The 25,614-nt window shown below is 45.7% G+C and overlaps 1 protein-coding gene across 6 annotated transcripts in view; it reads left to right on the top strand.

The window, feature by feature from the left end:
* Window positions 1-25,614, top strand: part of CLMN (calmin) — a 70,147-nt gene that overhangs the window by 36,757 nt on the left and 7,776 nt on the right. For 4 of the 6 annotated variants that reach the window (XR_014525770.1, XM_083501644.1, XM_083501646.1 and 1 more), the window contains exons 2-8: window positions 9,023-9,084; window positions 10,019-10,114; window positions 11,389-11,472; window positions 16,598-16,690; window positions 22,811-23,001; window positions 24,425-24,618; window positions 24,833-24,915. Coding sequence is in view for 5 of the 6 variants with exons in the window: in XM_083501644.1 (XP_083357770.1) it covers window positions 9,023-9,084; window positions 10,019-10,114; window positions 11,389-11,472; window positions 16,598-16,690; window positions 22,811-23,001; window positions 24,425-24,618; window positions 24,833-24,915 (803 nt within the window). In the remaining variant the exon portion in view is untranslated. Of the gene's footprint in view, window positions 1-8,217; window positions 8,315-9,022; window positions 9,085-10,018; window positions 10,115-11,388; window positions 11,473-12,818; window positions 12,976-16,597; window positions 16,691-22,810; window positions 23,002-24,424; window positions 24,619-24,832; window positions 24,916-25,614 lie in introns of those variants that run through there. The other 2 variants (XM_083501645.1, XM_083501648.1) reach the window with 2 other exon arrangements.

Consider the following 25,614-nt stretch of genomic DNA (forward strand, 5'->3'; position numbering starts at 1 on the left):
AAATACATATTGTCCTCTTCACCATATTGTAAAAAAAAAATATGACAATGGCTCACTGTGGAAAATTCTTTGCGCGTTTCACATGGGCTCAAGTTCCAGAATGTAGAAAGCTCAAGGAGATAAGTGCTGTAAATGATTTGTTTGTGATACAAGTGGGGATCCGTTTTCAGGAAATGTCTGTTCAAATACTCCTTAGACATTGCTGAAGCCTGGCGTAGTTAGAATGTTATCAAAGAGTTACCTTATTTTGTGGCTAGCAGGGAAGTTAAATTATTGTTGGGAAATTCCAGGCATTTTCAGTGGACCTGTGACCTTCAGTATGGGCTAATGGCCAAATGAACTCAAATATTGAAACCCACAAACTGTTAGACTCAGTGCAGACTTGACCATCTGACCTCTTTAAGGGTGGTGCAGGTTCTTAGTGGGCCATGACAACTCACTCTCCCTCCTGCTGTCATGTGCACAGTTGCCGCCCCCCCCCCCGCCTTTCTTGCATTGAATTTTTATTCAGCTAAGACCAGAAAACTGTGCTGTCCTTGTAGTCTATTTTGACCATATCCCATTTAGGTTGAGTGCCATATAGCTGTATATCCAGGACTGTTTTTTCAGCCGGAACTCACTGGAACTCAGTTATGGCACCTCTCAGGTGGGCGTCATTGCCATTACAAGAGAATAAGGGAGGTGTTCATGGTGAGATCTGGCACCTCTTTTTCTAGAAAAATATCTATCTATCTATCTATCTGAGTGGCAGATTTCTCCTATGGGAAAGTGCAATCATGTGCTAGCTTCTTTTAAAAACAACGTATTATTGCTTTCTCAATAAAGTGAACAAATAGTACAGGTACTCTTGTTTGAGTAGGAGCAGAAAAAAGTTTAAGGAGGAGGAAAATGGAGGAGAAGTATCCTGGATCTGACAGTAATTGTTTAGTCTGGTGGTTCCCAATTGGTAGCCCACCAACCCCAGGGGATCTGCATAACCCACCCAGGGGGGCTGTGGCGCCATTCACCTAACAAAAACTGCCAAAGAGATATAACATTTTTTGAAAGTAGCGAGTCCATGGTTTGACTTTTGAAAAACAAGGCAGTCCTCAGTACTTAGCGGATTGGGAACCACTGGTCTAGTTGGTGGAGAAATGTCTCCAGAAACCCGTTAGTTCACGAAGACTTCCTCCCCTCTGTCAATTCGTTGATAACTGAGAAAAAGGCAATCCATGTTGTTTAAAATGTGGCCTTCCTAGAGTTCCTACAGGCTTTACGAACTGCATAAATCATTTTTCCCAAGAGGGCTAATGTCCAGATACGAGTGCACCAAATGACCATAGTTAAGTCCAAATCAGTTTTCCAGCCTTTGGCAATCATCATTGCTCCAACTTCCTTCATTAAGCAAACTCCAGCGACCACAGATGTCCTTTTCAGTGGGGCTTGCACAGAAGACAACTGGCAGTTGATTGTATCCCCATATTATCAGTCAAAGAAACTGTAAAACCTGCCTTGTTTTTTGTTTTCCCCTGCCGATAAACATCAGTTTTTAGTATTAGGTCACGGGTAGCCAATGTGGTGCTTCCCATATGTTTGTAAGATCATAGAATTGTCCCACAATTCCCACCAGCCCCAGTCAGTATGACCCATAGTCAGGGGCGATGGGTATGGCAACATCTGGATGGTACCCCAGTGGCTACCTCCTTCTTAGCCCAGTCGTGTTTCTAGTCTTGGGGACACAGATTAATTGATCAGTGTGGCTGCCCACCAAAGTACAGCATGCATCTAAGGGGAAGGAAGGATCGTCCTAAAAAATAATAATAAATGAAAGAGAGGAAACCGATCAATCCAAAAGAGGACTAAGTGGGGGAATTGTTTGCATAAAATGTGCATGTGCTAATTTGTATCTGCATAGGTGCAAATTTAGAAAGATTTACTATAATGTGAATTAGAAGTACAGAAGTGGCGCTGTGGTCTAAACCACAGAGCCTAGGGCTTGCCGATCAGAAGGTTGGCGGTTCGAATCCCCGCAATGGGGTGAGCTCCCGTTGCTTGGTCCTTGCTTCTGCCAACCTAGCAGTTTGAAAGCATGTCAAAGTGCAAGTAGATAAATAGGTACTGCTCTGGCAAGAAGGTAAACGGTGTTTCCGTGTGCTGCTCTGGTTCGCCAGAAGCGGTCAGGGGTCCCTTTACCTTTTTACAACTTTCCATAGTGAGGAAGGCTGAAAACAGATGTAGTGTGTCCTGCCTAGTCTGGTGGTAACTTCCAGGCCCTTCTTGGTTGCTTCTCTTAGGGTTCTTTATCTTTAAACTGAACTAGGACTAATAGAGGATTGTCCTCTTTCAGCCCGTCAGACAGAGAACTGATTTATTTAAAGCTAAATTCTGCAATGAATATGGTGGTGGAATTGGTGAGTCAAAACAGTCTGCATAAGACATTGATTAGCATGGAATCATAGATTTGTAGAGTTGGAAGGGACCCATGGGTCATCTAGTCTAACCCCTTGCAATGCAGGAATCTCAGCTAAAGCTTCCATGACAGATGGGCATCCAACCTTTGCTTAAGAACCTCCAAGGAAGGAGAGTCCACAACATCCCAAGGGAGACTGTTCCATGGTCAAAGAGCTCTTACTGTCAGAAAGTTTTTTACATATGTTTAGTGGGAGTCTCCTCTCTTGTAACTTAAAGCCAAGATGATATGGGATTTTGCCCTAGCCTGTACAGTTAACAGTTACAGGACAATTTGTATTCTAAACCAAATAGTAATAGCAACTCAGTTTAGAAATACATTTTATGAACAATGATTCCTTTCCCTGGCAGGGGACATGGAATTTCACATGACTCCTGGGACAAATGTTAAGCTCCATCATGGACAGAACGTTTTGCTCTAGTTCTGACTTTCCTATCAAGGTTGAAGCAAATGAAGACATGGTGAATTGAAACAAACAACCACACACACACACACACACACACACACAAACACACACACAGAGACACAGTCAAGTCTTTCATCTCCTCCTCCTAAGGTGCAAAACCGGTTCAGCCTCGTGCAGCCTTGCCCATGTTCTCACAAACTAAGTTAGCAGGACTTTCAAACTGTTTGCCATATGTTTTTGTATAAACACAATGCTCTACAAGCAGATGATAGTTTGAGATCTGAACAGAGCCTTGTATGGGTGTTCGCGGCATGTAAGCAGTTAGGTGGAGGCGAAGGGCTGCTGAGCTCCACCCTGTCCCATGAAACGTATTTATTCTGTGTACAGCAAACCATGTGCTTGAGGGCAAGGATCTGAAGTAAGGATCCTTTTCTATGGAGGAGAGGGTTGTTCAACAGTGAAACGGTCTCCCTTGGGAGGCTGTGGTCTCTCCTTCCTTAGAGTTTTTAAAGCAGGGGTTAGATGGCCATGTATTATGGATGCTTTAGCTGAGATTGGGACGCAGGTGGCACTGTGGGTTAAACCACAGAGCCTAGAACTTGCCGTTCAGAAGGTCGGCGGTTCGAATCCTGGCAACGGGGTGAGCTCCCGTTGCTCATTCCCTCCTCCTGCCAACCTAGCACTTCGAAAGCCCATCAAAGTGCAAGTAAATAAAAAGGTACTGCTCCGGCGGGAAGGTAAACGGCATTTCCGTGTGCTGCTCTGGTTCACCAGAAGTGGCTTAATCATGCTGGCCACATGACCCGGAAGCTGTACGCCGGCTCCCTCAGCCAATAAAGCGAGATGAGCGCCGCAACCCCAGAGTCGGCCATGACTGGGCCTAATGGTTAGGGATCCCTTTATCTTTACCTTAGCTGAGATTCCTGCATTGCAGGGGGTTGGACTAGATGACTCTGGGGGTCCCTTCCAACTCTATAATTCTATGATTCTATTGTGGTTGCTAGCAAGACATGATGACTATGTTCTGTGCCCACAGTTGCGAGGTAGCAATTCTTCTGAATACCAGTTGCTGGAACCCTAGTGGTAAAACAGTGAAATTAACTAAATGACAAATTGCCCTTTTAATAGCAACCCCAAGCCTGCCATTCATTTCTTTAACTTATATCCTGCCCTTCTTCCCAGAGGAGCACAAGTTGGCAAACAGCAAGTGATAAAATAAAAAATAAAAACAATTCTGATACACGTGCAGACTGGGAAAGACCAAAAAGTTTGTTAAAAGAGGAAGGTGGGGTTGAGGTCTGCTTCATCCTACCCAATGGTAGGGCTGGTCCTTTGTGAATCTTACCGAGTAGTATTGGCCATGGATGAAATAGCAGTAAGTGTATGTTTCATTATGTAATTTGGTATAATTACCCATTCCGCTGTAACTTCATATTTCAGAATTCCAGGGCGCTTTTCACCATAATTAACAAGATAGAAGATAATCCCATCAAGAATGGCTGTATAACCCATTGCCAGAGAAAATTATAGCATAAACTCTGTTTTTCGAAGATAGGAATAGATTTTAAAATATGCGGTGTGTTCACAGTGGCCAAAAATAAAACTGAAATGGAACGACATCTGGATTTTTAAGGAAGTGGGAGTGGATGGGATTGCTGACGGTAGTTCGTAAAGTGTGCAACCAGATTTTCTGACACCCGTTTGTCTGAATGAGAAGAGATTCTGTTGAGATATGATAGGAGAGTGGAGAATAACAGGTGTGTGAAATACTTAAAAAAAGAAAAACACTGACAGTTCAACAATTCTGGAAAATACCTCTGACAAAGAGCCGAAAGAAATGCTAGGATACAGGTTTTTAAACTTCAGCGAGGTGTTTGTATAATTATTTGCTGGGATCAGAGCAGACGTGAAGGGAATTTAACCCTTTCTTCTTTAACTCAGTCTCTCTCCCACATCCCATCCCATAATATAAGAAGGAGCCTGCTGGATCCCATCAAAATCCAGCACCGTCTAGTCCTCCCAATGGAGTGTTTTCTACCCACCAAATGAAATCTCCACAGAATCCTGAAATAAAGGGAGGGGGAGAGAAGAAAGAGAATATCTGTGCGATTTTGCCACTACGAATGATTTGAAAATCGGAGTAGGTAAACTCATAACTTGAGCAATTTAAAGCTTGGCAACCTCCAGGAATAAAAGAACACAGGGTGAAGTTATTTTTCAATTAAATTAGGCTTTACTGTTCTAATCCAGTAAAACAAGAGGGACTATTTTTAGTAACTAACATCATTTTATTAAGTGGTAGCCAAATCCAATGCAAACTCATGAGGCCTTTTTGTCGTTTTTGTTTAAAGTACTACTCAATTGAAGAAGCAAATTCCCCGCCCCTTCTCAGATCCCTTGGGTAGTACAAAATGGTGGATGCTGGTCTTGCAAACAGCAGAAAAAGTTGTTGCATTTCCCACGACTAAAAAGAAAGAAAAATAAAATCTAGAACTCTACTGCACTCCTAAAGAACAGATGGACCAGTTTTAGAGGCCTTGCTTAAAAACTGGAAGAAGGCAATTGCCTAGCTGCCATGATCTGGTTAAACAAATCTCCCTTAAATGTGTGGTGTTGCACACCCTTAACGGCTTGGCCAGATGCAAGTCCACTCTGGAAGAAGCTGTGGATTCATCTGGCGAGCTCCAGAAGTTCTGACTTGAGCCAGAGATGATTCTGTTTAGCCTCAGTAATGTTCCCATAAAGCCAGTAACCATTGCACAGCCTTTTTCAGAACTATTAATACTCTGTCCTCTCTAATTCTGTTTGCTTTCACGGTCTTTCCACTATCTCCAAGGATTTGGATTGCACTGCCTGAATTTAGTATTCTCTAGTCACATCACAACCTTGAGAAGAGCCTCAAATGAACTGAGCCATTGTTAATTTCGTGTTGGTTGTGAAAAGTATGTATTTTAAAAGATGTTGAAGGGCAGAAACAACTGTAATATAAAAGGGACTCCCAGTCCCTCCAGCCCTCCCCCTGCCTGGCCTTCCTCCTACTATTGCAGTTTGATAGTTGGATGCACATTGTTGAGAGACAATGGAGTGTGCCTCCGGGGGTGAAGTCGTAATGGCTGTGTTAGCAGCACCAAAGTGACCTCCCTGGGGTGCAAGCCTGGGCAGTGTGTATGGGGGTCCTGGGCTGCCCACACAACAAGACCCCCCCCCTCGGTCCCGCTGATGTGGTCCAAAAGAAAGCAGAGCAATATGTTTGGCACCAGCTTGGCTGAAGGAGTTGCTGGAAAGAGGCATACAAGGTGCTATTCAACTGTCTTGTTGTTTAGTCGTGTCCGACTCTTTGTGACCCCATGGACCAGTGCACACCAGGCACTCCTGTCTTCCACCGCCTCCCGTAGCTTGGTCAAACTCATGTTGGTAGCTTTGAGAACACTGTCCAACCATCTTGTCCTCTGTCGTCCCCTTCTCCTTGTGCCCTCCATCTTTCCCAACATCAGGGTCTTTTCCAGGGAGTCTTCTCTTCTCATGAGGTGGCCAAAGTATTGGAGCCTCAGCTTCAGGATCTGTCCTTCCAGTGAGCACTCAGGGCTGGTTTCCTTAAGAATGGATAGGTTTGATCTTCTTGCAGTCCATGGGACTCTCAAGAGTCTCCTCCAGCACCATAATTCAAAAGCATCAGTTCTTTGATAATCAGCCTTCTTTATGGTCCAGCTCTCACTTCCATACATCACTACTGGGAAAACCATAGCTTTAACTATACAGACCTTTGTTGGCAAGGTGATGTCTCTGCTTTTTAAGATGCTGTCTAGGTTTGTCATTGCTTTTCTCCCAAGAAGCAGGCATCTTTTAATTTTGTGGCTGCTGTCATCATCTGCAGTGATCATGGAGCCCAAGAAAGTAAAATCTCTCACTGCCTCCATTTCTTCTCCTTCTATTTGCCAGGAGGTGATGGGCCCAGTGGCCATGATCTTAGTCTTAGGGACTCCAAATTTCTGTAGCGTTTACTCCTTAGCCCTTTCTTCTCCCAAAGATATCCTGCAAGGCAGCAGAGGTTTAGGATCAGAGTTTTCCTTCTCCTAGATGGGCTACCTTCCCAGGTTGATGAGCCCCATCTGCCCCTCACTTCCCTCTACAGCATGTGCAGAAACCACCTTCTTGACCATTGGTCCCACTACTGGTCTTGTCCACTCAATGTGCCAGAGCCTGGTTTAGCATGCTTTAGTCATCTTGTCCACATTGCTTGTAAAATTCATTTGCCACCTTGCTGCTTCTCTTTCGACACAAACCATCCTTGCCTTCTAAGCAAGATGGGCAGCTTTTAAGCCTTGCTTCCTGGGCTCCAGAATGCTTTTGCAAGAGCTCACGATCCCTGAAGATCTTGTGAGAGTGTCCCAGAGCCTGGTAAGCAAGGCAGATACCTTAAAAGCTCTTTCTGCACCAGAAAAACCTGGTGCAAAAGGAGCTCTTAAGCTTTCTGCTTTGCATGCAATTAATTTGCGGTATTTCAACTGGCCGGCTTTCGTTATAAAAAAAAAAGAAATAATATTTTTATTAATTTTACAACAACTAAACATCACATGAAAAAGAAAAACCATACATCAAAACCTTAAAACAACTATATAGACAATCCACATTGAATCCAAAACCTGGGACTACTAGAATCCCCTGACTTTGCTCCACCCCCCACCCCAAAGTTCCCTTGTTCTATGTTGTTCATGCATGTCCATAAATTCAACTGGCCGGCTTTCAAGTGCATAAGGTTGAAATTGCACAAGTTGTTTTTGTTGTTTTATTTTTATTTGCATTTTCAAGAACAGGAACAGAGAGCACAAATTATTTGCACGCAAGATGCAATCATACTTCATTCAAATCTGATCCAGTGATCTAGGGTGTTTGTGTGTGTAGGAATGATTTTTTTTTTATAACATATAACAGGTATTATATGGTGGCAGTAGTTTGCTCCCACAAGCAATCTAGCTACTGTGCTCTGCACTGACTGCAGCCTCCAGACCAACCTCAAGGGTAGCCCCAACACAACCCTTTCCTGTCCCGTACTGTTCATTTCCTCGCTACCCTGCTCTGATTTTTGTTAACTAGTTAATCTGTGTTGCAGCACCTGCATGCAAAGCTCAGTGGGTTATAGCCTGGGGCTGATAACTCCGTGGTTGCAGGTTCGATCTCCATATGGGACAGCTGCATATTCCTTCATTGCAAGGGGGACCTCAGGGTCCCTTCCAACTCTATGAATCTCAGACTGGGTTACTTTTGCTGCTGACTCAGTTTGCATCATCTTGCAGAGGCATACCATGGGAACATGACCTGGGTGCGCCGGGGCTCTAGAATGCCAATGAGCCATTGTCACGTCTTTACACACAAATGCTGAAGGGGTTCTGGAGTCCCGAGTGCACAGGGAGAACAAGCAACGACTGGTCTCGGTGTGCTGCTTCAAACTTGAGTTGAGAGTAAGAGTTAAGCCTAGTTTTGAAGTCAGCTGCCTGGTGATCATTTCTCCTCTTGAGTTGTCTTTATTGAGCCTGGAACTCTTGGAAGGTTAAAACTGAAACCAGACTGTTCTCTCTCTCTCTTTTACTGTTTATATTACTGAGTTCTAGCAAACATGACTTCTTTCTGGCATGGTGCCGTGGATTGGTGAACAGGCCTAGCCGTGTGTTGTATGTAATTATGAGATTTATAATCCTGTTACTGCTCTCTGGATGCCCAGAAAAAGCCAACACAGATTCAGTAAACCATATGTATGTGAGCAGACATCTTAAGACTTGGACAGATTTTTCTTTCTTCCTTTTTGACTGCTGCTTTTCACAAGGATAGGTGCACAAAGAACATGTTTAATTGGGTTTTTGGAAACGGTATTACTTTTATGGAGCCTCTGTGAGCCATGCAGATTGAAATGGTTCATATTGGGAGTCCTGCAATAGAAAAAGGCCAAGCAGCAAGAGACATGTGAATCAAATGTGGCTCAATGATGCTGGGAGCATCCTCTGGTGTTCTTTCGGCAAGTGTCCTTAATGTTGTTTTCGTAGATTGCATGACATATAAGTCCACAGTTGCACTGGAAGCCAAACCTTGCTTCTCCTAAGCAGATTCACTTTGTTAAATAGGCGCTTTCCCTTTTTAATAAACCCGAGTTTCTTTATATCTTTCCTTTCTAGTGGAAAGGGAAAATGTGCAGAAAAGGACTTTTACCCGTTGGATAAATCTACATTTGGAAAAGGTAAGCCTGCTGAACAAATTAGCCCATTCAAATATTATAGACACACCTGTCTATCTTGGCTTTTGACATTTTGGATGTATATTTTTGGGACCCACTTTTAAGTTGTTTAAAACTGTTTTGAATATAATGTTTTAATTGTTGTAACCTGCCCTGGGACCTTAGGATGAAGGTTGTATAAATAACAACAGCAATAACAAACCAACAATCATCTTTAAAAATTGCAGTTATTGAAAAGTGGATGAGAAAGGATAGGGATTTATATTATTCCTTAAATATTTATTATCTGATTATACATTTGCAGGTGGTCTGGATGACCATTGAGGTCCTTTCCAACTGAGTGCCTATCATGGACTCGTTGGACACAGAGAAGTGGTGGGAGGAACCAGCTGGGAAACCCCCAAAGGAAGAAGATTCAGAGCGTGGGGATTGGTGGTGGAACGATGATGAGTGGTCAGAGGGAGAAGACTGGGAGGAGGAGGTGTTGGAAGCTGAAGAGGTGACAGGGCTTAGTGAACAGGGAGAGTTTATGGCAGAGAGAAGTTCAGAATCAGAAGCCTCATCAGGCTAGTGGAAGGAGAGAGGTGAAGAGACAGAGATGAGTCATGGTGGTGAAGAGTCACGGGTGTCTCCACTTTCCCCATGATGCCCAGAACTAGAAGAAGCATGAAACGGGAGGAGCAAAAACAGGCATACAGGCATAGTCTCTGATTGCTTGTCCTGAAGAGGTGGAGACATAGACAACCGTGGGGAGGGGGGACCTTCAGTCTCGGCAACTGATTTCGTGGCGTAAGACCTCCTCTAAGTCTATGAAGACAGTGTTTGCAAATAACGAGTTGACTCCCAATTTTGAACTGTGTGGTTTACTGTTTAGCTCGCCCTGTGACAGAGCCAAAAGTCACCTTTCTCAATCCTGTACCCTTTTCTTTCTTCACAGTGCAGCCCCCCTCTGGAAGTGAAAGATTTGTTGGTTGATGTTAAAGATGGCAAAATTTTGATGGCTCTGCTGGAAGTTCTCTCTGGGCAAAATCTGGTAGGTGTAAACATTCGTTAACAGCCTCTGTCTGACATGATGTTGCCTGTTTTTACCAGGTCAGGAGGGCTGGATTTTGTAAGAGAGCTGTTTCTTCAGCCATGAAGTGGCTCAGATCGGACGCTTTATGTAGGAACTGGTGGCCCCACCCCTTTCTGGCTCTCAGCCAGGCCCTATTCTGGACAAGTGTCCCCTGTGGCTTCCCCTTCCATCTGTGTGGCCTTGTGTTCAGCTAGCTGGCCTCTTTGGTGGTTGCTTCAGCCGGGCTGTCCTGCTCCTATGGGGCTAGGGCAGAAATGGTGGGTCATTGACCTAGCCCAGGCAGTTGGTGCAGGGGGACGCCAGTGGAAGGGATGGGGTTTGGATCCAATGGCTCTTCATGGCCAATGACAGTGTGAGGTTTGCAGGTGGTGGGTGAGTCAAGTTCCTCTGCTCATCCTCTGAAGATACCTCCAGTCTGAGGTCCAGGCAGAGCTAAACACTCACAGTTACTGCTTTCCCAGCATTTGTGATAAAATTGAGCCTTTTCAACACCCAAGGACCACATCAGAAATATATCTTGAGGTGGGCAGCTGCAGCCAGTCTGTATATCCTAGTTGCATGTGGTTCATAGAAAGTACATGGACACAGCCAGTGTTGGCAGTTATAACTGCAGTCATAGAATCATGGAATTGCAGAGATGGAAGGGACCCGGGGGGGGGGGTCATCTAGTCCAACCCCCTGCAGTGCAAGAATTTCGACTGAAGCATTCATGACAGGTGGCCAGACAACCTCTGCTTAAAAACCTCCAAGGAAGTCTGTTCCACTGTTGAACTGCTGTTGCTGTCAGAAGGTTCTTCCTGATGTTGAGTCAGAATCTCCTTTCTTGTAACTTGAAGCCATTGGTTCGAGTCCTACCCTCCAGAGCAGGAGAAAACAAGCTTGCTCCATCTTCCATGTGACAAGATGGCTGTCATATATCCTCCCAGTTTTCCAGGCTAAACATAACCAACCTCCGCAACCATTCCTCATAAGGCTTGGTTTCCAGACCCTTGATCACCTCAGTCACTCTCCTCTGCAAACGTTCCAGCTTGTCTTACTGGTGTTTACTTCCTGGTAGATGTGCTCAGAATTAGCTCAGTAGAGTCTGCGCTGTCTGGCAATGTCTTTCCAGGGTTTCAGGCAGTAGGTTTGAACCTGGGACCTTCTGCATGCAAAGCAGATGCCACAGCCTTTCCCCCTTCAATAATGCATTTTAAAAAGCACTAACTGGCTTACTTCCCTCTTTTCTTTAGCTACATGAATACAAGCCCTCAACCCATCGTATTTTTCGACTGAACAATATCGCAAAAGCCCTTAAGTTTTTGGAGGACAGCAATGTAAGTAATTCGAAAGCTGTTGAATTGTTTTTCACTTCTCCCAGTGCAATATATCTCTCTCCAAAATGAGGAATGTGTAAGCTGAAGGAATTATGTTTTGTTTAAAGTTGTGTCTGAAAGGCTGCATACAGTATGCAGAAGGAGGGGTTCCTCTCAACGCAAATTATTATTTTAATGTCGTAATGTTCAACTGGATTAAAGGATCAAGAGGCCAATATTAAAAGAAAATAAAAGAAATGCCTGTGTTCGGCAACCTTTAAGCAGCTGGACTCAAGTTGCTCTGAAGGTTGGTGATTTGAGTCATCTGACTTTCCCTTCCCCCCCAAAAAAATGCTTTCAGCATCACAAGTTCTATATTTCTCTGCCCAATTTATAGCAAGAGATCATTTGAGCTTTGTGCAAAGAAAGATGGAAACTGTTACTCTAGAATTCTGCAAGGTCTGGGGTTGAACATTGTGTAACTATGTGGGGGGGGGATGCCACCCCACTCTAGTGATGCTATGCAGGCTGCCTTTGCATCAAGTGCAGAAGGAGGGATGTAGAAAGCGGCCTTATACTAAATCAGAAGATTGGTCCATCTCACTCAGCATTGTCAGAGGCTGCCCAGGATTGGGTTATCTCCCAGCACCAACTGGAGAAGCCAAGGATTGAACCTACAACCTTCTGCATGAAAGCATGTACCCTACCACTGAGCTGTGGCCTTTCCCCTAAGCATGACTCACACCCATTTTGGAGTCTTATGTGAAGGTGAGGAGATGGATACAGTTCCCTCTCAAGGCTGGGCGATGGGCAGCAAGGTATTGGCAGCCATGAGAACCGCATCAGCAAATAAGCACCTCTGCCATCGGTGCCAATTTGGGTGAGATCGCCTGAAATCAGCATACTCCCATCTGAAATCAGTGCTGGTGGTGGTGGTGGTGGCAGGAGTGACAGGGTGGCTCTTCCTGTTTCACCTCAAGCAATTAAACACCACCACTGTGTATACCAAGTCTGGCAGTTGGCCCAGCTAGCTCAGCGTTGTGATAGCCAACATAGTGCTTTCCATATGTTTTTGGACTACAGCTCCCATCATCCCCAGCAAGATGGCCAGAGATGATGGGAGTTGTGATTCAACAAGATCTGGAAGACACGTTGGCTGTCCCTGGCCTATACTGACAAGCAGAAGGTGTCGGGGATTGGACCCGCAAAGCAGATGCTCTGTCGCTTAGCTGTGGCCCTATAAATCACCACCCAGCCTCACAGCAGTGTCTCTGTTAGGCCGTTGTTGCTTTGCTCCCTTATCACTGGATTCTGCATGTGCTGCTGACATCACACTTCACACGCTCATGCTAGCCCTGTTGCCAGGGGCCTTGGTATGTCATAGTAAGGTGCCTTGCCTTGCTTTAAAAGCTTATGTAAGGTGAAACACTCCTTTAGGCACACACTGAACTTTTCAGAGGCCAGATGGACTGATTTGGTCTCTTGTGTCCAGCCCCTTCCAAGGGTCTTCACAATCTCATTCTTGTAAGTCATGCTTAGTTGGAAAGGATGTAGAAGAGCTATTCACGTATGGTGGTGAAAACCAGGGCCACCAGGTCTCGAATCCAAGGACTTGCAACAGCTGTGTGACTCAAGAGAAGTCCAGCACTGGCAAAATCTAAACAGCTTCCCATTTATAGGCTATTTTAAATTCCAACACAGGACCCACCTTGGGCAGTAGATAAGAAAAGTCAGGCTTGGTCTAACAATGAAGGTCTAACCCTTTCAGATTAATTTAAAGAAATATTATTATATGATGAACACATGAGCACGATTTGAACTATGAGCAACAGAAGGGATTAGAGGTTATGGTATTCTTGTTAAGGTTTAAGAGATAAAAGACAGTGCAGCAGAAGGAAAGAAACAGAAACACCATGGGAATGGGGCTGGGAAGTTGGGGGGGGGGAGTTTTTACTATGTATTGAAGTGTATGTATGAAGTTTTGGGAAACTTCAGAAAAAAACGAGAAGTCAGGCTTGGGACTGGAAGAGATGGGCCCCAAATTCCCCACAATAATTGCCCATCTTCAGCATGGGAATAAGAGTGATCCACCTCTTGTGGATGTTTCAGCAAGAACCAAACAAAGATATGGGTGGTTATATACTTTGCAAAAAAAGGGACGCGGGTGGCACTGTGGGTTAAACCACAGAGCCTAGGACTTGCCGATCAGAAGGTTGGCAGTTCGAATCCCCGCAACGGGGTGAGCTCCCGTTGCTCGGTCCCTGCTCCTGCCAACCTAGCAGTTCGAAAGCACGTCAAAGTGCAAGTAAGATAAATAGGTACTGCTCCGGCAGAAAGGTAAATGGCGTTTCCGTGCGCTGCTCTGGTTCGACAGAAGCAGCTTAGTTATGCTGGCCACATGACCTGGAAGCTGTACGCCAGCTCCCTCGGCCAATAAAGCGAGATGAGCGCCGCAACCCCAGAGTCGGTCACAACTGGACCTAATGGTCAGGGGCCCCTTTACCTTTACTTTATACTTTGCAAACTGTAAGTGCTACAGTGGGATAAAGATGTGCTTAAATAACCGCTCACCGGGCCTGGCGGTGGGCGAGGTTTGCGGCCCAGCGCACAAGTTTAAATGAACAGGGCTATTTTCAATGTGACTCTGTGTATTGGGGGCCGAGTGATTAAACATCCGGACATTAAAATGTACAAGCTGGAATTGTTTAGAGCTGACGACGTGCACCATTGGGAAATGAACACTGGTTGTGGGATGTGAAGCAGGGCCTTGAGGAATGAGGACATGAGTTGTGGTTTTCAGCTGTAGGTAGTCTTGGCGGTGAGGTGGCAATTTCATGGTCTTGGGTGGCAGTTTTAGGCCTTGGGCAGAATCCTTTAGTCCAACAATAGAGGAAGGGATGTTGCGGTGACTCACCCCTTTCTGCGGCGGCGATATCAGGGTTCCCTCTTAGAGGGGTCCTGAGGGGAGTCTCTGACCACAAGCGCTCAGCAGTGGGCCATAGAGCTTCCCTCAGCAGTGCAGGGAGGGGGCCAGCTGTGTAAATGCACGTTTTGCAGTGTCCTCCATATTCCCGATTGACCCTGTCTTGCCTCAGACCCCCAGCTGGGGGCTGAGAGGGATATACGCCCAATGCCTAAGCCAAGGTTTCCTACATTTGAAATTCAATAAAGTTGTGGCCATTTTAATCCCAAAATATGCTGTCATGTGTTTTCCTTGGTCTGAGGTCTGGCTCCCGGAAGTGGGTGGGACTGTGCCTGGACACGCAAACAACACCCCCCCCCAAAAAAAACCTCCAGCCTAAAATTTATCCATGCGCATCAAACATGGTGCTGACTCTCGTCATCTCTCACCATTGGCCATGTTGACTGCAACTGGCGAGATTTGTAGGCCGGAACATGTGAAGGCGCCATGTTGCTTAATCCTGCTCCAGCCCATGCGCTGCCTTTGTGGCCTTCCCTCTGAGGAATGATATGACGTTGGTGACATTTTACCGGGACTGAACCATTGTTGCAGTTGAGCCACGGGTTAAAAGGTTTCCCTCTTGATCTCAAGCCAGTTTAACCAAATTTGAAAAGTCAGGGCAGGGCAGGGCAATGTTGTTACCATTCCCTTGGCAATGGAGAGCCAGCAGTTTAAATATTAAACCACCATGAAAGAGGTGGGAAGGGACAGCCATGGTGTGTAGTTAATGCAGAACTTGAGAGGAATTGTGACAGGTGGGGAGAGGCTCAATATTCTTACTGTCAGCGTTTCAGAAAGGCCTGCGGCCCTGTATTGCAACAGAAGGGTTTAACACTATCATGGGCAGCCTGGGGATTTCTCTCTTTTCTGCTCTGCCATCCTGCTTGCAATGAATGAGCAAGAGAAGAGAGTGTGTCGTTTGAAGGAGAAACATAAGCTGGTCCTTGTCATATGGATTAAACCTCTCTGTGGGAACTCTGGGCCCGGTCATGGCTTCAAACCCAGAATCCTTGGTAACTTGATACGAATGTAGGAAGCTGCCTTTATACAGAGACCACTGGTCCATCTAGCTCAATATTGTCTGCACTGACCGACAGCAGTGCTTCAAGGGTTTCAGGCAGGGTTCTCTTCCAGCCCTACCTGAAAATGCCAGGGATTGAACCTGCGACCTTCTGAATGCAAAGCAGATGTTCTGCCACAGATCTACGGCCCTTCCCCAGATCGTGCTCAACAAGCATTTAAAAATGGAGAAGGCATCTGTAGTGATAGCTGAGCCTCCCAAGATAGTGGAGAGGTTTTTCTCTGCCCAGTTAGTATTAGAGTGGAATTCTGTTCCGCTTTCCTATCACCCCAGAAGCTCAGATGGCACCTTAGAGGAAGGGTCAGCAAACTTTTTGAGCAGGGGGCCGGTCCACTGTTCCTCAGACCTTGTGGGGAGCCGGCCTATATTTTTTGGGGGGGGAAATGAACAAATTCCTATGCCCCACAAATAACCCAGAGATGCATTTTAAATAAAAGCACACATTCTACTCATGTAAAAACGCGCTGATTCCCGGACCGTCCGTGGGCTGGATTTAGAAGGCGATTGGACTGGATCTGGCCCCCGGGCCTTAGTTTGCCTACCCATGCCTGCCCCTCCCCGAATCACACATGCTGCACGTCAGCAGGCTGTCTGCCAAGATGGACCTGATAAATCTGACTTCAGCAGAACAATGACAGCAGATTATGTAGCTGCAAATATGCATAATATAATCAAGTAAATACTTCATCACAAGGGCATTAAGAATAATGCAACTGAGGGTCAAACTAGTTACATGAGTGCATAGCAGCCATGTGGCTTCACCCTTCCTTCCTTCCTTCCTTCCTTCCTTCCTTCCTTCCTTCCTTCCTTCCTTCCTCTCTCTCTCTCTCTCTCTCCCTCCCCCCCATAAAGAAAGCAGTCCTCCCTTCAGTGAGCCGTTATCTTGCAACCATATTGCATGAACTAGATATACATAGAAGCAAGCAATCCAGCTTTATACATTGCAAGCCAAAACCTCACCCAGTATGAGTGCAAAATGCAACTCCCTGTTCCCTGGCCTTTAGATGTGACACATGTGCATTCTGTAATTAAAACTGCACTTGAGTGCATTTGTCTACCTGTTTTTAAACGTCTTTTAAAACCTGCAACCCCCTTTTCTGTAGGTGAAGCTGGTTAGCATTGATGCAGCTGAAATAGCAGATGGAAACTCTTCCATGGTCCTGGGCCTGATATGGAACATAATCCTGTTTTTTCAGGTAAGGAGCAAATGGTAATGTTGTTACATGTTGGCTTTTCCATTAAACCTTTCATCGGAATACAGATTTGTTATGTCTAAAGGCAAGGAATGAAACAGATTTGTTTCTCCCATGTACCTCGTTTTGTGTCGGGTCTTCATTTTTCTTGCATTAAAGACTCTTTAAATGTATGAACAAACCTGGATAAACCGAAATAGATGAGACACCTGGGTGTCACTACACTTTCCTCCCCCCACCTTGCAAACCCCTCAGTCCACTTCATTGCCCTTGCAAATGGATTTCTGCCTCAAAGTACTTGTCCAGCCTGCCTTGTGTGCACGTGGCTGCTGGCCAGAACCCAGATCAGAAGATCTTGTTTTCTATTTTTGTGCTGAAAACACTTGAATGCTGCTTTGTGCATTTTTAGCAACATGGGTCTTAAGACCTGAGTCCTGAAACGAGGCTTTAAAGCCCTTTAATATGCATTACTTGCACTACTTTCATGTACTAAGATGGAATCTGATACGGATTTCAATGATCTGGGAGCCTTGAAATGCCAAGAATTGAATGCAGCCAGTGAACTTGACCATTCTCAAAAGTCTGGTGCAGATGTAACCTAGTTCAATCTCTTTAATCATGGATAAGAGCAGACAATGGGCTAGTGTATTACCCCTCTACCTACCCACCCACGCCCACCTCTCCTTCCCTGGGCAAATTTTGAGGGAGGTGCAGTATGGAGGGTCCTTCATTGAGTCTGCAGCCATTACACACACACACAGAGAGAGAGAGAGAGAGAGAGAGAGAGAGAGAGACTTTCCCCCCTCTACACCAGCTTTACACCCAAATTAGGCTCCTCTCCAGGAAGCGCTTAGCTTAGGATCCAATAGATCCATAGCCAGCACAGTTCTGCTCTCACCCTAAGCCTGACATGTCTCATTTCAGGGTCCCCTTGTTGGCTACCATATCTTGCCCGCCCTCTGCAAGATCCTTTGCAGTAGGGTTGGGTGATAATCAGGTTTTCAGCATTGTGATATATCACCAGCTAAACATTGTGATATACTGATATATCACGATGTCTGAAATAAGGATGGAGCTATCTAGGGACACGGTTTCCCCCTCACCATGATTTCTGCCAGCACCTGATCTTGTGATTCGCTGCCCCCTGCCTCAGGCAGGGGAGAGCTTTGTCAGCAGAGTTAACAGGCACTACCGGGATCAATAGAAGCACTGGCTGGCTTCATAGTATTCCCCACATTGTGATTTTTGCATCTCTCTCTGTCTCTCTCTCTCTCTCTCTCTCTCTCTCTCTCACACACACACACACACACACACACACAATTGGCGATATATTGTCAGGTCAGTAGTTATGAATCCGATACGACAATGTGCACTTCAAATCGATTTGGGACAATAAATCGATATATTGCCTAGCCCTACTCTGCTGTGATTCTGCCCCCTGTTGGCAGAGCCAGGCAGAGGGCTAGTAAAAGGTAAAGGGACCCCTGACCATTAGGCCCAGTCGTGACCGACTCTGGGGTTGCGGCGCTCTTCTTGCTTTATTGGCCGAGGGAGCCAGCGTACAGCCGGGTCATGTGGCCAGCATGACTAAGCTGCTTCTGGCGAAGCACGCCCCAGTTGTGCCAGGCATGGCACCCCATTTTTCCCAAGCCACTTGATTCTCACTGTCCTCCTCTAACGCTGTTCCTGAGGGTAGTACGCAAGGATAATCTGAAAAAACTGGGCAGTCTAATTTGTGCAGTGAAATAGGGCTTTCAAAATCATCATTGGATGCAATCCTATACCCTTTCACAAAATCATCCCACTTCTTGTTCTTTTACTGTATTGCTGTTGCTTCTTTGGCGAGCACTCGTAGCCGAGTAAGATTGTCTTCCATGAAAACAGTCTTAACCGTGAGTCTGTAAGTGGTGGCCAATTCTGGATCCACATGTCTTTCCACAGTGGGGACATAGGTTTCCAGGTGGGAGTTGATCACAGTGAGGGTTTGCCAAGCGTGCCTTCCTCTTCGCTTGTTTCTCCTTTTCACCCTGAGTTTGTGCTTCTTCAAAGTCCATGGCTGCTATGGTAAAGGCTGTTCTCCAATTGGAGCGCTTGCAGGCCAGTGTTTCCCAGTTATAAGTGCTTATGCTACATTTTAAGAGATTTGCCCTGAGAACATCTTTAAACCTCTTTTGTTGTTCAGCAGTATTTCACTTTCAATTACTGAGCTGAGAATAGAGTAGTTGTTTTAGAAGATGGTAATCAGGTATCTAAACAACATGACCAGTCCAACGAAGTTGATGTTGAAGAATCATTGCTTCAACACTGGTGATCTTTGCTTCTTCTAGTACACTGACATTTGTTCGCCTGTCTTCCCAAGAGATGTGTAATTTTTTCCAGAGACATTGTTGATAGAATCTTTCGAGGAGTTGGAGATAGGGTTTATAAGTGGTCCATGGTTTGCAAACATACAGTAAGGTTGGTAGTACAATGGCTTTGTAAATGAGCATTTTGGTTTCTCTGTGAACGTCCTGGTCCTCAAACACTTGTTGCTTCAATCAGGAGAAAGTTGAGCTTGCAGAACTCAGGCGATGCTGGATTTTGGCATCAAAGTTGGCCCTTGTGGAAAGATAACTGCTCGGGTAGGAAAGGTGGTCGACATTTTCCAACGTTACACCATTAAGTTGAACCACTTCCCTGTTACTCAGGGAAGGTGTGGACTGTTGGATTATCATGCTCTACAGAATGGCCACAAGCAAGCACCTTGTTTCTTGTGCCTTGGGATCTGGATATCACCTTTTGAGAGCCTTCAGAATTTAAGGAAGGACACTGACATCTATGGGCCATTTCAGGAGACTGGTTACTGTAATTCCTAAACTAGACCTTGATGGCCTATGGGAGAGCCCATCAAAGTGTGCCAAGTTCCTCCTAGTATTTTTAAAGCTTTTAAAGTGTGAAATTGATTTCTGAAAACTCCTGGAATAGTTTTTTCCTGCTTAAAAGGCCAGAGATCAAACAACGAGTGCCCAAACCATTTAAAATAGACACATTGGAGGTTTTTAAACAGAGGTTGGATATCCATCTGTCATGGATGCTTTAGCTGAGATTCCTGCATAGCAGAGGGTTGAGCTAGATGACCCCTGGGGTCCCTTCCAACTCATAAGAGTCTATGATTCTTTGAAAAGCATTGACATGGTCCTGAGCTTCCTTGAAAAACTATGACATTTCCATGCAGGGGCATTGTTGGTGCAAACAGGTACAGTATAAAAGCACAGTACTAGTGAAGCCCTATTCATCTGCCGACCTCATTTGCCCAGAGACACTTGTTTCAGTTTTAATATCAGGCAAGGTAGAGGGCACAATCCACATACAGTACTTGGCCAAGAAAATCTTGGCATTCCACTGCTCAGGGTTACTTTGATGGCCAACCTTCCCCTTCCCTCTGAAAGTCTGTCTAACTTTGCACCTCTACTTACAAATTAACGTATGTCATTGTTTTTTTTACATTTGCATCATGGCCCTGTGCCTCAAGTCTTTTGAGGGCCTAGCAATGCCCTCTCCTCTGTGTAAAGCCTACCATCCCCTTTTAGGGAATCTGAAAGCTCCTAGAGAGTTTCAGGTGAAGAATCCAAATTTCAGATTTGGGTCAGAAGAAGAGGAATCGCAAGTGGAGAGAGTGCTGTTGTGCTCATGTCGTGTTTGTGGACTTCCCACAGACATCTGGTTGGCCACTGAGAAGACAGGGTGGGCCTCTGGTCTGATCCAGCAGGGCACTTCTTACATTCTGGATTCCAGTATCCTCCCAAATGGAACTGATGAAAACATGACGGTGGTGGTGGTAGTGGTGGTGATATTGATATATTTGCTTGGGCACCTGGAATTCCTCATCCCCAAACATCCTAGCGGATGTAGTCAGTCAACTAAACAAAATCCAGTTTGAACACTTAAAATCTTTTATTCCCCCTTCCCCCACAAGAAGGCCAAATCCAGTTGGCATCATGAGCATCTCTTATGTCACCCTCTTAGCCACACAATTCCCATCCAAAAATTTCCGACATTGCTTAACAAAGGCACAAAGTAGACATGATGATAATCACACAGCTGGTAGCTTGTGTGATTGTTCTTTGTTCAGTTAAATAACAACCACACTCATGGGCTATTGTGTGTGTATGTGTGTCCAGATTAGGACTGCAGCTGGTGATAGGTGGAGAGATGGGAATTTACCCTTTGCTGCCACCAGGGTCCCAATCCAAATTCAACTGACCCCCTGGCAGCTACTATTTACTAAACAAAGGACAATCATGCTTAATGCCAGCTGTGTCATTGTAGCCGCCTCTAGATTGACCCAGACTCTGTTTCTTTAAAGGTGAGCCAAGTTTTCAAAAACAGGAAAGCAGATCCTCCCAAGTCAGCAAACCCAGCAGGACAGCTTTCCTACCCCCAACTCTGCCCCTTAAATTGGAGAAGCTCTAGATGTTGCTGGACTCGTATCTCCCATCATCCTTGACCACTAGCCATGCTGGCTGAGGAGTCCAACCACCTCTGGAGGGCCACAGGGTCTCCACTCCTGCCCTATGTGCTCATACATAACCTGTATTTTAGTGTTTTGTCGAAAGCTGCCCAGAGTGGCTGGGGAAGCCCAGCCAGATGGGCGGGGTATAAATAATAAAATAATATTATTATTAAAGAATAGAATTGTAGAGTTGGAAGGAACCACTAGGATCATCTAGTCCAACCCCCTGAAATGCAGGAATCTTTTGCCTGATGTGGGGCTTGAACACACAACTGTGAGATTAAGCTTTACCAACTGAGCTATTAAGACAGCATAAGGCATGTCTATGACTGAACTCTTTAACTGCCCTTAAGAGATCAGGATGTGACGTCTGCATTCACCCAAAATGATTCTGGATTTTTTCTGTTATCTCATGCAAAGGAATTCCTAATACTGGTTTTGCTGATGGGGGTCTTCTGGCACCACAAGATCAAATGACTGAGAAGCAAGGATTCGCTCTTCTCTCCAGCACTATATGGTTCATTTACCCCAGTCTGCCCCATCCCCCAGCTGCCTATATGTTCCCGAAAACTCTGTTGTAGTTTTCTTCTCACCATTTGATCTCTCTCCACTGAGAGAATTGCTCCTCTGCATTCTAGCATTCTGTGTCTTCCATAGTTTATGGGAAAATCCATTTTGTCTATACAAGGAGCAAGGAACATCTTTGGCTCCAGGGGCGAGATCCTTATCAGGGTCAGCCTCATGGACTGCATTTGTCTGGTGGGCAAGGCTGCACCCATGACATCATAGTGATGCCGTGAGCAAGGTGATTTGAAGTCCCAAAGTCAGGACTTCCAAGCACCTTTCAAAGCAGTCGCTTTGGTGAACGTTAGCTGTGTGAGCGGTCTCCTGGCAACTCTCTGCAGCTTTAGCAAACTGCGGTTCCCAGGACTCTCTGAGGGAACCCCTGACTGTTGAAATAGCATAAGAGTGCTTAAAACGCACGGTACGGATGTGACCTTTCTTCTTGTGGTTCTTGTTGCTATACCAGAACATAAGAAGAGCCCTGCAGGATCAAATCCCAGGCCCATCTTAGCACTCCTGTTAACTGCAGTAACCAACCCAGAGGAGCTTAGGGGAATCGTGCAAGCAGGACATTGACATGAAATACGACCTTAAGACATGTGGGCCATATTCATTCCATTGCAGGATCCTTGCCTTTAGAGCAGGAATTGGGAGGTGGGGACCTGTGGCACTCCTGATACTGTGGGACTCCCACCTCCCCCCAGCCAGCATGGCCAATGGGCAAAGCTGACGGGAGCTAAAGTCCAGCCACATCCCTGATTTAGAAGTTGCTATGCATTTTTACTCCCTGTGTCTGGAATGCAGCGGCCGAGGCTGCTGGCTTGAGTCTTGCCGTGTGTCTCGCCGAGGGGTTTCATTCAGATAGCATGAAACCGGGCCCCAAGTCAACGCTGCCTTTCGCGCGGGGCTAGCTGGCATGACAGGGCTGTTTGTGAAGTTTGGAAGCGGCTGCTTGCCTGAAGAAATGAATAGGGTTGCTTGTCCTCAAGGCAGCATGACAGAATGATGGATTCTCTGCTCTGTTTTTCTGACCCTGGCTGCTGCCTTCCCCCCACCCCCCGCAACAGATTAAAGAACTCACAGGCAACCTCAATAGGAACTCCTCGTCTTCCAGCCTGTCGTCGGGACCCAGTGGCCCTGATTCAGACACCTCTCATCCCAACACGCCTAATGTCGAGAGAAGCATGTCTGTCTCAGTGAAGGATCAGCGAAAAGCAATCAAGACCCTTTTGAACTGGGTCCAAAGGAAAACAAGAAAGTAAGCCAACTTTTCTCCCTCCCCCCCTTAAAAGTCGCCGCAAATCCCACTGCCAATCAGATGAAAGATTTCCATTAGTTATCTGTGTGATGAAATGGATTGGATGCATTCAAAGTGGATTTGAGGGCAAGCAATAGAACAGGCTCTGTAATTTTGCCTGTATCAGCAAAGGAAGATCTTGGGCTATGCAGCTGGGTTTTCCCTGTCCTTCCTGTTTCACAGTTCTGTGTTTTGTGTCAGTAATAAGACCCTATTCCGACTCTTCTTTGCAGCATACGTTGCCTTGGGGTGATCCCAAGTGTAAAGATGTGCTCATGCCTGGCCCTTTCATTAGCTGACATGAGGCACAAGGCCATCTCCCAGCTAATGTAATAATAATGATAATGATGATGATGATGATAATAAAGTTTTATTTATACCCTGCCCTTCACGGTTTAAAAACCGGGCTCAGGGTGACTAACAGGAAATATAAAACACTGATTAAAATATGACTTAAAAACAGCATAAAATACAACATAAAATGCAGCATCAATATCAATAGATCTCAATAGACCAGGGGTAGGGAACCTTTTCGGCCTGGTGGGTCAGATCCCTCCCTATCCCCACCACTGTGGGACATCTTGACAGGTGAGTGGGACAACCCACCTGTGAAATCATCAGTGGCATCAGGTGACCGACAGGTGCGCTGTCCTGTCCACCTGTCAAAGTTTCTCGTGCTGCGCTTCCCAAATGCCCAGTGGTAAATGGGTTGTTGGATGCTTGGAAAATGATGTGCATGGGGCTTCGTCAGTACTAAGTACAGGGCTTGGCTGCATGATCAAGCTCCCCGCAGGGAACTTGCTTGTGAAAGCCGATCCAGCTGCCCGCCTGTTGATGCAAGGTGACTTCAGCCCTGCTTTCTACAGGGATCAATTCTGTGGTTCAGCTCACCTGCTCCAGATGCATCTTTTATCTGCTCCACATGTATAGGTGACCTCACGTGTGGGGCACGCGTGTGTGGTTTTGGGTGGGTGGCAGGGATAACCTCACGGCCAAACTGGGACGCATGCCACGCCAAATTTGGCTGGAGGTTCCCTACTCCTGGTGTAGACTATATTGAGCTAGATGGACCAATGGACTGCTTTGGTTGGTTTCCTACATTCCTTTGCTGACAGTTACCATTTGCCAGGCAAAAGCTCCCACTGTGGTCCTCTGAGGGTGGGCAGCAGGGCTAAGCAGCTGGATCTCTCTCACCCCATGATGGAGGAAAAGGCACCTGGTGTACAAAAACTCCCTCTTGTGAATGCTTAGAGTATGATGCATTTCCCTAAAGCTAGGAAGCCTTTGCACTGGAATAAATTTCTGTGTTATGAGAGTCTTGAACATGCCCATCTCCCTGTATGGATTTTCATACCACCTCTCTCCTTGGTACTCTCGCCTCCAGGTATGGGGTTGCTGTTCAGGACTTTACCAGCAGTTGGCGAAGTGGCCTTGCTTTCTTGGCGGTAATCAAAGCCATAGATTCGAGCTTGGTAGATATGAAGCAAGCTTTGGAGAAATCACCCCGGGAGAATTTAGAGGATGCATTCACTACAGCACATAACCACCTAGGTATTCCAAGACTTCTGGAGCCAGAAGGTAACTTGTTCATACCTAAATGTCTTCTGCAGGCTTTTGGGATTTACAGGCTGATCAGTGGGGCCTTGTGATCGTTACATTGTTTTATCTTTGTTTGTAAACCACTCTGATTTTTTTTTTCTACACTCCAGTGTCATATAATTTTTTAATGAAATCAATAAGTAAAAGGAAATAAATTTAGATTCATCACGAGACAATATGTGTGTCTCCCCAGACATCATGGTTGAGTCGCCCGACGATCAGTCCATTGTGACCTATGTGGCACAGTTTTTGGAACATTTCCCAGAGTTGGAAGGGGTACGTAGGTTCCTTCACTTCGCTTTTTGAATGTTTCTTTCCTGTAAATGTAGTTAGGTCACTCTCAGCGATAAGCACCTCCTCCACAGTTAGGAGGAAGTTGGGTGATTGTTTCCCTCACCTGGCCTCCTTTACTTCAGTTCAGTTGTATTTACTTCACTAGGTCAACCCAATTCCCAACAATATGGACAGTGGGCAGCAAGTGTGGGTGGCTTTCCTCTTGTCTCCCCACCCCCTAGATTGGAAATGGCAAGAATCAAAGAGACACTGTTGGGATCTTGACTCTGCATGAGCAGTTCCTGAACTGCACCTGAGAAACCTGGAAGTTGAGAGGGCTGCAGGTATATCATTAGATGTTCACCAACTAAACACTCCCATAACTCACGGTAGGCCGCCCAATGCATCTCTGCATAAGGTGGCTTGGTCACTTCTGACTATTGCAGAGACACAGCAGAAACACCCTCTGCCCTCAGAGGAGACCAGCCATTGCATGTCTGCATGTGAGTCACTGCTCTTGGTTTGCCTCCTTACGGTTGGGAAGCACGCAGCAACTCAGGCAGAGATGTCTTATTGTTTCCTATGATGATAGCAAGTCTTTGGTGGGCTGGTGGAAGCGTGGCTTAATTGTTCCGACAACTACCTTGCAAAAAGAAATATTATTTATCAAATGATGATGATGATGATTTATTTAATGTTGTA

The sequence above is a fragment of the Podarcis liolepis genome (genome assembly GCF_965112155.1).
Source record: "Podarcis liolepis genome assembly, chromosome: 1".
NCBI lineage: Eukaryota > Metazoa > Chordata > Lepidosauria > Squamata > Lacertidae > Podarcis > Podarcis liolepis.